Below are 12,300 nucleotides of genomic sequence, written 5' to 3' on the forward strand. Positions count from 1 at the left end.
GTGCCAGTCCCTAGACTAGAGGTCACAGAGGCACCTGCAACTGCCTATCACAGCCATGCTTAACGTCAATTTCCTGGTAGCAGAGCCCACCAAGGGTACATGGCCCAAAGCGCCCACCCTCAGAGACAAGCGAGCTGGCCACTTTTCTTCTTCTGTCTTTACAGGCTATGTCAAGGGCAGGAGGTCTAAGTTATGCCTTAGCCCCGACCCCTTTCCATTAGCCAGAGAAGAGGATCCATATGAAACTCCTGAAAGAGCAAAGTAGCATACTGTAAGTCCAGCCCACTCCTCCCTTTCCTAAGTTTAATTTCTAGAACTTCTCATGTTGGCAAAATGCTTGCTTGGCTTAAAATTTTATTACAAGTGTTTTTAAGAGACAAGGTCTTGCTATGTTGTTCAGGTTAATCTCCAAATCTTGGGCTTAAATAATACTTTACTCTCATACTTCTGGGTAGCTGGACTGCAGGTACCGCTGTGGCCCACTCTACTGCAGCACTGAGTAAATACCCACTCATTTAAAGACAGACAAAATCAGTACCTTCCCTGCATAGTTCTCTGCAGAACCCTAGTGTGCACAGCAACAGAAGCAGTACGCACAGCCACTCCCTCACCTGTGCCTGGCCAAGGCTCGCTGTCTTCAGGGGACTGCTTATGCTGGAGCCACTCTTCTTGTTGCTAGGAGGAAGTGGCCTCCACTTGGGAAGGCATTCATGGCTTCTTCCCTATGCACACTGTAGGCAGCTTGGTCCATTTCTGGGAGACAGGGCATCTTGTCACTCTTTATAGAAGAATGCCTCAAGCTGTTACACCAGCTGCTGGTCTACTCACTCTCCATTTAATTATGTTACTTGAATGACAGCCCCTTCCTCTGGAAGGAGGTGTTTTATTTGGTTTCTGCAGAAGACTGGGAATTCTGTAAACTAGAATTCAAATGGGAATTTGGCTCTTCAGCCTTGTAAGATCTGAGTTCTTCAGGTATGTCCTAGGACTCTGTTCTTTGAAACAGCATGTCATGTGACTTCAATACAGAGGTGATCTAGATCACATATGAAAGCTACCTGGCTCTTTTTCTGAAGAGAGTTAATGAAACAGGCAAAATAAATAAATCAATAAATAAAAATAAAATCACCAGAAACAAGAAATTCCACGAATGTGAGCAGACCTCCCTTCTGTAAGCTTTACTTGTGAACTAGGATTAAATACCCTCTTTAAAGTCGCTGTTTTGCTATGATGTTCAATTCAGATAACACATAGGAAATGTACTGCATTGGCAAAGAGTGGTATGTGTCACCCAAATGACGTATCCTTCCTGTCTATTCTGTTCTCAAGCATGGGCCACTGTCCCATCTGACAACAGGCATGGCAGTCCATGTCAATGTTTTCCTACAACTGCCCAAATGTTTTCACTACGCAGCCCTTTCCATCAGCAGAGGAAGGGAGAAAGGATCCACTCAGGAAAGTGTAGGAATAGCAAACTCGTACACAGCAAGCCCTTCAACAAAGGGGCTTACACTCCCTCCAATGCCCAGTCAACATCTAAGCTATTTTAAACACTGGCTTTATACGATAGTCCTGCATACTGCTTCGGTTTGGGTGGCCCATTAAAACTAGGAACTGAAACAGAACAATACAAATGTGATCCCAACAAATTCATCTGTCAGTTTTGCTCTTACTGCCTGCTATTCAAGTCTGGGACAGCGATGATCTGGTTTCCAGTAGGCCTGTTGAAATATTTAGCACCTTGATTTTTAAACACATGAAACACATATGCATTAAAACAATTCTAAATAAAAACACTAGGACTTCCTCATGTCCATGTCCCCAAGGAAAGGCGCTGGAGAGTATCAAAGCTGTTGCTGGAAATTAACTAGGGCAACACAACACTTTAGCAGACTTTATTCCCTGAAGTTAGGAGGTGCTGTCCTGTGGCTGTCACACCACCTCATCAGATTCCAGCCCGTGGATCTCATATAACGTGTCCAGTATGGCCAGCTGCTTTTCCATAGCGGGGAGGTAAAGGCTGAGGTCCCTCTGCATGCCAGCACTGAAAGCTTCTTTCTGGTGGTCGCCTTCTTTTATGGTCAGCGCAGCTACAAAGTCCTCATAGGATGGCGCTGCCCTCAGTGCTAACTGCAAAAGAGTTACTTGTGAGGATCCGCAACACAACTGTCTCTTATACACTTACCCTTACAGACAGACAGATGCATGTGCACACACATACACATGGGGGCGGGGGGCGGGGGGGGGGGAGGAACACTGAGGAACACGAGGGCATACAAAATATAAATGCCCTTCTAATTCTAGTTCACAAATTGCTTAAAGTTATGTTCTAAGCACCAAATTAAGTAACTTCAAGACTAGAAAAGGCAGGGGTCTTCTTGGGCCAATAATGAACAATGCCGCCAAGTCAGGGACTGCTAAGAAACAAGGCTTTAGAGAAAAGCTCCCTTCTCATAGGTAGGATTCGGACTCTTTCTCCTTGAATCCTTGGTCAGTCAGTATGTACGCCTGTCTGTTGGCATGCATCTGTCTAGCTTTCCAGTACCTCTAATCATATCTCACTTGCAAACAACATTTCATGTGTCTTCATGTCTTCTATTATTTCTCAACATGGATAATATTTTCTCTAACCCCTTATGTGTTTTATAACAAGGAAGAGAACAAGTAATGGTAATAATGATGACCTGACAGGATCTAGACTTAGGAGATAAACTTCTTGGCATGTCTATGAGAGAGTTTCTGATTGGCTGATTGGGATAGGAAGAACTACCATACATGTGGATGGCAATATTCCACAGCCTGGAGGCCTGGACTGATGAAAAAGAAGAAAACAGCCCAGCAGCAAACTTCATCTCTATGGGGCAATGTGGCCAGCTGTCTCAAGCTCCAGCTTGATAGATAAGATGGACTGCACCCTCAATATCTAAGCCAAAATAAACACCATTTTTAAAATTGCTGCTGTTGGCTATTTTACTGTAGCAACGATAAAAGTAATGAATATAGAAAACTCATTCCAGGAAGGCACTGTTACTTGATGAAACTGACCTCCTGTGTATTGGATCTTTAGAACTGGTTTCCAGAAGAGTTTGAAACGTCAGGCTAAAAGCCTTAGGATGTTATAAGCAGAGCTAAGTGGATTGTTCTAGTGGGTGTTTGGAAGATTAGAATGCCAAGTGAAATGTGTGCAGTGGAGGTCCAGGTAATGCAGTTTCAGAGGCAAACCAACTCTACGGGGAACTGGACTAGAGGCCATTCACACTGTATTCTGGAAAATCATCTGGCTGCGTTCTGCTGGTGCCGAGACTCTCAGTGAGGCTGAATTCAAAGGCAATGGGCTAATTTCATTGGCAGGGGAAATCTCCCTTAGAATAGCATCCAGGCTGTAGCAAGCTCTGATCCAGCTCTACAGTCAGAGAACAAAAGGGAACAGACATGTGCTATTTGTCATGGAGAAAAAAATTCAGAGTTGTAGAGAAGGCTAGTACTGAGAAGGCAATTAGAATATTATAGAGATTAACACCATTAAAAAGAAACCTGAGACAACAGGGAAGGTGCCCAAGGAAATATCATACCCAACAAAAGCTCTATATTGTACAAGTATAAATTCATTTAAAAGGAAAGCCTGAATTGAGACTATCACTAAAGAAGTTCTACCACTTAGGGAAGTGTTCCCCCAGGGTCAGCCTGTGAGGCACACAGAGGCCCATGCAATTGAGTACTGGGAGGCCAGGCTACATCTTGTTGCTGACAACAGAAGTCAGAAACACTGTAAAGCCATGTGTTACTGGCTTTACAGTCATGATAGACACAAGAGTGAGGGAGTCATGGAGTCTTGACTGAGATTCCAGATGGCCTCTGAGCCAAGCTATGTGAGCCTGGATTCCTTGCAAGGAGGCCCTGGGAGACTGCGGCATAAAGGCATAAAGCTGCAAATGCAAAGCCAAGTTGCAACAGAGAACTCAGGATATTAGAGACGGCAGGAGCGCTCGGTATCTGCTGAAAGTTGGAGGTATGGCTTCCAGGTGGCTCCAGGGAGAGGCTCCCTGTGCTTTAGGGAGCAGAGCTGCAGGAATGGGCGCTGCCCAAGCACACCAGAATGCAATGATTCCCTCAGGAACTCTAGATGCTCCATGTGCAGCCGCAGACTCCGTCCGGTGTTCTCCTCCTGGGCTTTGGTCTGACTTTGGTCTGATAGTCCCTTGTTATGTCCCAACTCTTCTCTTCTGAATTGAATTCTTACTCTGTGACCTGCTTTTTTGGTTGAAAGTATGTAACTTGATTTTTTATTTTACAGAGTCTCAAAGTTAAAGAGATTTTCTGAGTCTTAGAAGAGACTCTGAACTTACACTTTTGAAGTTTTGGAACTGTTAAAGACAACAAATTGAGGACTTTTGAAGTTGGACCAAATGCATTTTGCATGATGAGATGGCCAGGAGCCTATGGTGAAAAGGGTAGACTTATGATGGTGATACTGTTAACCTGTCCGGATCTAGAATCTCTAAGGGGACAACCTTATGGGCTCATCTGTGAGTGTGTCTCAAACTTGGGTGAGAGACCCGTGGTCACCATGACTTGCACTACTGTATGGATGGGGGACTCAGTCTGAATGAAAGGAGAAAGCAGCAGACTCCATCACGCTGCTTCTGACTGGGGATGCAATGTGGGCAGCGGCTCAAGCCCCTGCTGCCAGGTTCTGTCATGATGGAACCTAGGGGCCCAGAAAAGTTTTCCTTCCTTAAACTGATTTTATCAGGTATTTTGTTGAAGCAACAAGTAACTAATACACAGATAGTGTTTCTTCTTTGCTTCTATACTGACATTTTAATCATAATATGAAGAACCATGCACAGTTTCTATCTTTATTCTTGTATGAGCATTTTAAGTCTCAGGAACGTGGGGGCCAGGACTGAAAGCTAGGCTCACTCTGTGCTTCCCAACCATCTCTCTGGGTAGGAGACTTTCTAGGATCCGTCCTCATCTCCACTGCAGTCTGGCTAGTCTGGTTTACAAGCTGTCAAAACTTCTCTTCCAAGTGTCGCTAGGCTGGCTCTCCTGAGACAGCAGAGAACCTTCACTGTCCCCCTATACGTTGAAAGCCTTTGAGACTCCATCCTCATTTGTGAAGGAAGAGTGGCTTGTATCTTTGCATCCCAGATTTTCCACATACTCATTTGAAGACTTTAAGCAAAGTGTTTAGGTTCTTAGAACCTCACCTTCCTCAAGCATAGAAGGCAGATAAATAATATTTTAAAGATGAAGATCGTATAAGTGTTTTGCCCAAAGCCTGGCACCTAATAAACATACAGAAGATAGTGTAAGTATAAAGGAAAGAGAGAAAAAATGAAAATAAGGCAGGTCTTCAGCACTCTAGGAAAAGAGGCAAGGCCAATGGTGAGCTCAACTCTCCAATCTGGCTGACGAGGAGAGCAGGAAGGTCAAGCAACAGCTGGGTATCAACAAGCTGGTGGCAGAACCTTGGCTGGCATTTGTTCAGATGGGATGTGTTTGAGAATAAAAGTTCACTAGTTGGCTGGCAAATGAGTCAAATTCCAGGGATGGAAAGATGTTTTCTCTGAGCCACTGAGATTGGCTAGTTGACACATTAGAATAAGCCTTCCAAAGTACGGATGTCTTGGGGAGTAACTGTGAGCTGAGGCAAAATGCCTGAAATCACAGGTTCCTTAAATACCGTAAGCATCAAACACTAGATACTGTCCAACGCCATCAATGACCAAAGATGGGTTCTCTCTCTGTGTCTCAGGTCTCTGTTCTTAACAGGGAAAATTAGAGAACCTCAGTGTTAGTAGAGCAATAACTTCATGTCTCCCAGAATGTGTAGTGTGTGATAAATACTCCAAACTGTAACCTGTAAATGCAATGTGTGGTGTTTGATAGGCAATTCCTTCAGTAGTCTATTTTAGGGAATAAGAATTTCAGTAAAAATAATGTATGTGAACAGATGCTGTGCCACAGCTAAGAACAAACTCACAGGTGGCTTGCACTTCTTACAGAGGATGAAGCAAACTGTGGGATGCATTACGTAGCCACTAATAATAGTATTTTATCTCAGACTCTCATGATAGTGAAATGGTCTTAACTGGGACTAGAGCAATGGGGCTCGTCTGGCAACTGAGGCTGAGGGCTTGATCCACAAATAGCAACAAAAGTCATCACAGAATCTAGTAACAAGGACTACATAATTATACTATAAACTAAATGTAAAAGTATGAATTTACATAATTACATACATACCATAAACATGTGGGTATATAAAGATAAACATGTATAAATAGAACTATATATTTAAAGTAATATATAAACTAGGCCAGTATTTGAAAGATTTAATAAAATGTATTTTTAAAAGCTAAGAAGGTAAAGCAAAATGCCAGGAAGGAGGAGATGCTAGGTACCAGGCAAACACACACACACAAATGTCTAATATCCTCATTGTTACAATAACTGTTTAAGAAGAGATTGCTAGCCCTGCCTGGTGACACATACCCACACAATTAATATTTGAAGATAAAATCCAACTAAAAACAAAACAAAACAAACAAAACCCAAAACTCGAAAAACCTGAACTAAGAGCTGGGAGTGAACTTAATGAGCAGCAGAGGAGCTGTTAGCTGGGACTCATCACTGGGCTTAATCTCTCCTTGGTGGGATCTGAGGCCACAGCCTAACCAGCTCGGTTTGTTTTCTTCTCTGCAGACAACCACGTCAGAGGCACAACTCCAGTGTCACTGAAACGCTCTCTCTCATTAAGTCTTTGCTAGCTAGTCTTTGTGAGACATTTTCTATTGCTGACATTTTCACATTTCAAAGCCTATAAACATAAATGAGCTGATTTTTTTGGTTTTGTCTCCAAAACTAAAGCAAGCAGAAAAGACCATGTGAACTAGTTATTCTGGTTTGCGACCCTTTAATACAGTTCCACATGGTATGGTGATCCCCAACAATAACATTATTTTTGTTGCTACTTCATAACTGTAATTTTGCTACTGTTATGAACTGCCATGTTAAGATCTCATATGCAGGATGTCTGATGTGCAACTCCTGTGAAAGGGTGGTTCCATGCTCCTCAATGGGTCTTGACTCACAGGCTGAGAACCACTGATGTTAACAAATACAGCACCTTGCTCATTATGCAAACTCTAGGAGACAGGATTGACTTACCGCAAAAACTCCTCGAACCACCCAGCCATGGTGTTGCCGTAATGTTTTGCCATATGCGTTATCTTGAAAAGAAAGAGATTTTGTGGATGGTAAGATGTCAATGTGATTTGTATAATACACCGTTTAATATATGCTAACTACTGGCTTCTTTTCTTTCAACACAAACAGAAATTTTCACCTATACTGGGGTCACTGTATCTGAACTTCAGTTTATTATCACAGTGGGAAAATTTCACATATAACACAGTAAGGTGAGAGAAAAAGATAAAGAAAATTATCATTAAATACAACTGAAACTATGCAATGACTTTAAACCATTGTTCTTTGAAATGCAGGCTCACTTCTGGGCCAGGCTTAGATACTTCTCTAATTACCCATCTTCCAGTCAGTGAAGTCATCTCTAATTCTTGACAATTCTAATGTTTACTCCTGAGATAACAAACATTTGTCTTAATTCTCTTAGTAACCCTCGATATACAGTATAGAAGCCTGAGTCCCCCAAAAATGCTACAGAAAAGCAATGTGTAGCATATACACCCACAGTTCCAGTCACTCAGGAGGCTGAGACTGGAGAATCACTTGTGCCAAAAAAACCAAACAAACAAAAAAAGAGGTCAGTCTAAGCAACAGAGGGAGACTGTGTCTCAAAACAAAACAGATTGTCCTTCCAACAAACAAAATGTCTGGAGAGGATGGCCTGGAGTTAGTTATAAGGTAATCGTGGAAAACTGTTAATAAAGCCATTCACACGTATTATGCTAACGACAACTGCCTATTATTTTTGATCCAGATATTTTAAAGTGAGATTTAAAAACTTGTATATAATAATTTTAATTTAAACACTTCCAGGAGTCAAGGATGGCATTTTATGTAGGGAATCCACTTTCTGAAATACTGGGCAACAGTGTATAAAACACTTAAAGCTGACTGGGCACCATTCCCACAGACTAGATGCATGCTTGGAAGCCATCCGTCTGCAGCTCGCCATGCACTTTCCTCATATGTTGCATCCATGTCTACTACATGGCATTCCAGGAGTTTATGGCATTCTTGAGTTATTTGTACATCTCACCACAGGGGTGGCTTGATCTCTATCTCCAGGTTTTGCCTGAGCACATCTAAGTTTTCTGTTGCAAACCTATTTACTTTCCTGGGCTAATCCGGTGTTAGTGCAGCTACTGTGCCACTTGGTGAAGACTTAGGTGATGCTGTGATAGGCTGCAGTATCATGCTCAGCTCTGACAGGAGCAAGAAGACAGACACCAGGCCCACAGTATGAGTTCCTATGTGGGGAAAGCATTGCAGAGCACAGGACACTGCACTTGGCTGGGAAGTAAGCATTGGCATGGAGCTGCAGCTCAGAGGGCATGGAGCCTTCTACAGCTTTGAAATTACGGAATTTTAGGCAACTTTTATTTCAATTTTTTTGGATAAGGCTTTATTAAAAATTTTCAGTGTTTTTCAGAGTTACCATTTCCATTTTGCACAATCTGAATTTGTGCAAAATGTATTTCTATAAAAGAATGCTTCAATCCATGTTATAACATACTTTTATCTATAAGGACTTAGGTTTTAAATACAACCGATACCCTTGGCTATCCCTTGTCTGAAACAGGATGAGATGTCAGCATCAGTGTGGAGCTCATGCAGAAGGGTTAAAAATTCAATACAAATATGCAGAAGTTCTTAGACAGTTGCAAGGCACACCCAATATTAAATTTATTTTTTTTTCTTAGGCAAATAATCTAAGCAGGCTAGGACCTGGTTAAAGACACTTATCGCTGGTGTAAACCAGAAACTTAGCTGACTCTGTAGATGGCACGTGGGAAGTTTAGATGGTGCCCAGGGTTTTGGTGATGTCTTGAAAATGGTGAGTGCAGGCAGGAAAGGAAACCAAGTAAGATAGCCACACTTCCAACCCTCTCAGCCATCTACGGAGACACAGGGACCAGTAGTTACTGTGGAAGGCAGTGGGGCTCCTTACTTTCCTGTGACCCTAATCCATGCAGAGTATTAACTGCCACTGTAAATAATCGGCGCTGCTCACCTACAGTGAAAGCTGTTCTACTTAGCAAGGAGTGAGTGTCGCATTCCACTCGCTGTGCAGAGCAATGGAGCTCAGGTGAATTGAGTTCAGTCACTCTTCTGCCCTCAGGAACTCGACTGAGAAGGAGTTAGTCTTTTATCTCGCCATCATCATATAAGATACATTTGTATGACAAATGGGATTTTCAGCTTACTGCTAAACAGAGGTTTGTACATAGTGCCAAAGGAACAGAGACTAAGCCAGCCTGGGTGTACCAGACAGAGGACTTTGGGCATCCTGAAGGCAGGATAGGGTATAGAGAAGGAAAGGTGACAGTTGCAGACAAGAAAGATCCATGGAACCTGGCCAAGTTGCACAACTGTGAGCAGGAGTTGGATCAAACCGTGAAGGTCTTTATCCACCAAGCCATGGATTTTGAGTTACTTCGGTAGGGTTCAGCGTCAGCTCTGAAAACGTTACTGTTTCCCTCCCTGACTTTCAGTACCCAATGGAGAAGATACAGAAAGAACAATGTAGCATGTGTGTACCCTGACACATGTAAACTCACATACACAAACTCTTAGATCAAGAAACCAGAAGACTTAACTAGCACACAACATACCAGAGAAATAGTCTCTTTTAGGCTGTATTAAAAGAAGAAGAAGTCTAAGCCTGGTCTATTCTGGCTACACAGAGAAGATCAGATAATGAGAAGCATCAATCCTCATGGCAGTTCTCACGTATTTTCATACTGCATGCTCTATAATCCAGCAGTATTCTTAGGCCTCTAAAAGGAATAAATGAGCCTGATATGGTGGTGCCCATCTCTAATCTCAACATTCAGAAGGCAGTAGTAGCAGGTGGATTTCTCCGAGTTTGAGGCCAGCCTGGATTATACAGTGACAGCCAGGACTACACAGAGAGACTCTGTCTGAAAAATAACAAAAATAAAATAAATGACCTTCTCCCAATTCGTGAGATGTGTCTGTTCCCCAGAGACTCATTATAAATTTCTAAATGGAAAGCCTTATCATTCTGTTTGACTTTCTCTTCCATTTACAAAGGAAGAAATGAAAGACCCAGAAAGGAAGTGACTCTCCCAAGAACAGAAAGCAATGACAATTTGGGGCATTTGTGTCACATCAAATAATTCTTACAAAAATGTTTATTCTTTGTGAAAAAAATAATGATAACAAAAGTCTGTCTTTTGTAGTCTCAAAGCAAATTCCAGAAGTAAAGACATAGTTATATACATATACTCTTTTACCTACATTTCTACCTTAACTCAAGTCAGACAAGATAGCAGGCTTCACTTCAGAGACTGTTGTTTTTAACAGACAAGCAAAGCCACTGTCCCAGAAGAAATCTGCATCAAGGAGCCTTTGGGGTCTGAACATCTTTATGTAAATGTCCTCTTAAGGCCACGTTTGTCATGGGTGAGCAAGCCTGCCCGGGTTGCCTATGAGCCTTAGCATGCACTGCCAGACCAGAGCTCATAGAGCTTGGGTCTGTGACAGGCTTCTCCAGACTCCTGCTGAAACTGGCATTTATACTTCCGAGGGAATTCAGAGTGTGAGGAGAATTTGTGGAGAAGTGTTTATCAGGAATGGAAGAGGATCAGAGGAAGTATGGGATGGAAATAGCAAAATACAATGTAGGCAGGAAACAGCACACGTACACATGTAGGCAGGAAATAGTCAAAGAATTGAAAATGAAATCCCATCTGTTGACACAGTGTCTTTGCAGCTGTGTCTGATGAGGGGATGGCTAGGGTACCTGCCATCATTTTTCACACTGAATGGCAGTGGAAACCAGGGTTATTACTAAGACATCATTTTAAGAAGAAGCCCTCTGGAATAAGCCTGAGTGTCAGAATGAAACTTTAGAACTCATAGAACAGCACCAAAGGGAGGATGGGGAAGGGAGAGCAGAGCCAACGCTGGCTATGATAATTTAGTCATAGAGCAACATCTGTCCTCCCTAGTTTCTCGTCACAGAGTCAACATCTTCTGGGTCCTGTCTGTAGATCAAGGGCTGGGGGAGTGTGTAGCTTGTGGGCAGAGCGCTTGCCTGTTGTAAATGTAACTTTTATTCTCCTGATGTAACTCTTGTTTCTGAGGCTCCTTCTGTCTGCTAATGTATGCCTAGTCCTGGAAGCTTCTAGCTCATACAATCTTATCTAGGCCTAGAATGCTTTCAGTCTCTGAAGATGCCCCCTTGGAAACTGAAAAAAAGTACCACCCTCTCCAAAGCAATGGAATTAACTTATTTTTCTGTTTATAACCATGGCTACTTAGTGTCTGACTTTGTCTCAACACTGCAGAAATCCAGGCTTTAGAGTAACAAGATTTTCACTCCTTCCACATACTCCAAGACTTAGGCCAGGCCTGCTGTGGTGGCATACACCTGCATTCCAGTACCTAAGAGATTAAGTGTTGGAGGTCAACCTGGGCTATATATTCTGTGACACCCTATCTCAATAACACCAAACTAACATGATTTTCACAGGTCCAGAGTGAGAACTCAGCCATGTTGTTATCAGTACACTGTGAGGATGCATCAACGCACAACCCACATAGCAGTATTTATTTAGTAAGCACCTACATGCTGTAATTACAGCACCGTGCTGGAGATACAGCTCAATCTCCTCTTACAAAGGCCTTTCTTGCAGTCTTGGCTCTGTCACTACAAGATGGACATGTGGAGCAATGCAGGATGGCAGGTGGCCCCTGATCTCACTCCACAGCAACTCCCCATGAGTTCCCCGTCCACCTTCTTTCATGTGCTCTAAACTGAGCTTCTCTTCAAATATAGACTCCTATAGACTAATTTAGGAGAACTCATCTCATATGGGTTAGGATGATGCTCAGATCTTTAACACATCAGCCCTAGCTGACCCAGGCACTGCACGGACCCCTTGCTCCGCTCCCTCTACTCCTTTCTTCTTATGACAAGGGATGACACTCAGGGTCTCAGACACGCTAGGTAAACCACATACATCATCAGCCCTTAAGAAAGCATATAAGAAGCAGTGAATAAAAGTGAAATTAATTTAAAAAGGAAAAGAAAATTAAACTCAAAGTAGAATGTCTCCATAT

General features: G+C 42.6%; 1 protein-coding gene across 2 annotated transcripts in view; it reads right to left on the reverse strand.

The window, feature by feature from the left end:
- Positions 1-1,880: 1,880 nt before the first annotated feature.
- Positions 1,881-12,300, reverse strand: part of Plekha8 (pleckstrin homology domain containing A8) — a 47,279-nt gene continuing 36,859 nt past the window's right edge. For both annotated transcript variants that reach the window (XR_015047637.1, XM_021165136.2), the window contains exons 13-14: positions 7,177-7,238; positions 1,881-2,130 (exon numbers count right to left, since the gene is read on the reverse strand). Coding sequence is in view for 1 of the 2 variants with exons in the window: in XM_021165136.2 (XP_021020795.1) it covers positions 1,933-2,130; positions 7,177-7,238 (260 nt within the window). In the remaining variant the exon portion in view is untranslated. The remainder of the gene's footprint in view (positions 2,131-7,176; positions 7,239-12,300) is intronic.

The sequence above is a fragment of the Mus caroli genome, unplaced genomic scaffold (genome assembly GCF_978045245.1).
Source record: "Mus caroli unplaced genomic scaffold, Mus_caroli_1 scaffold_7, whole genome shotgun sequence".
In the NCBI taxonomy this organism is placed as follows: Eukaryota; Metazoa; Chordata; class Mammalia; order Rodentia; family Muridae; genus Mus; species Mus caroli.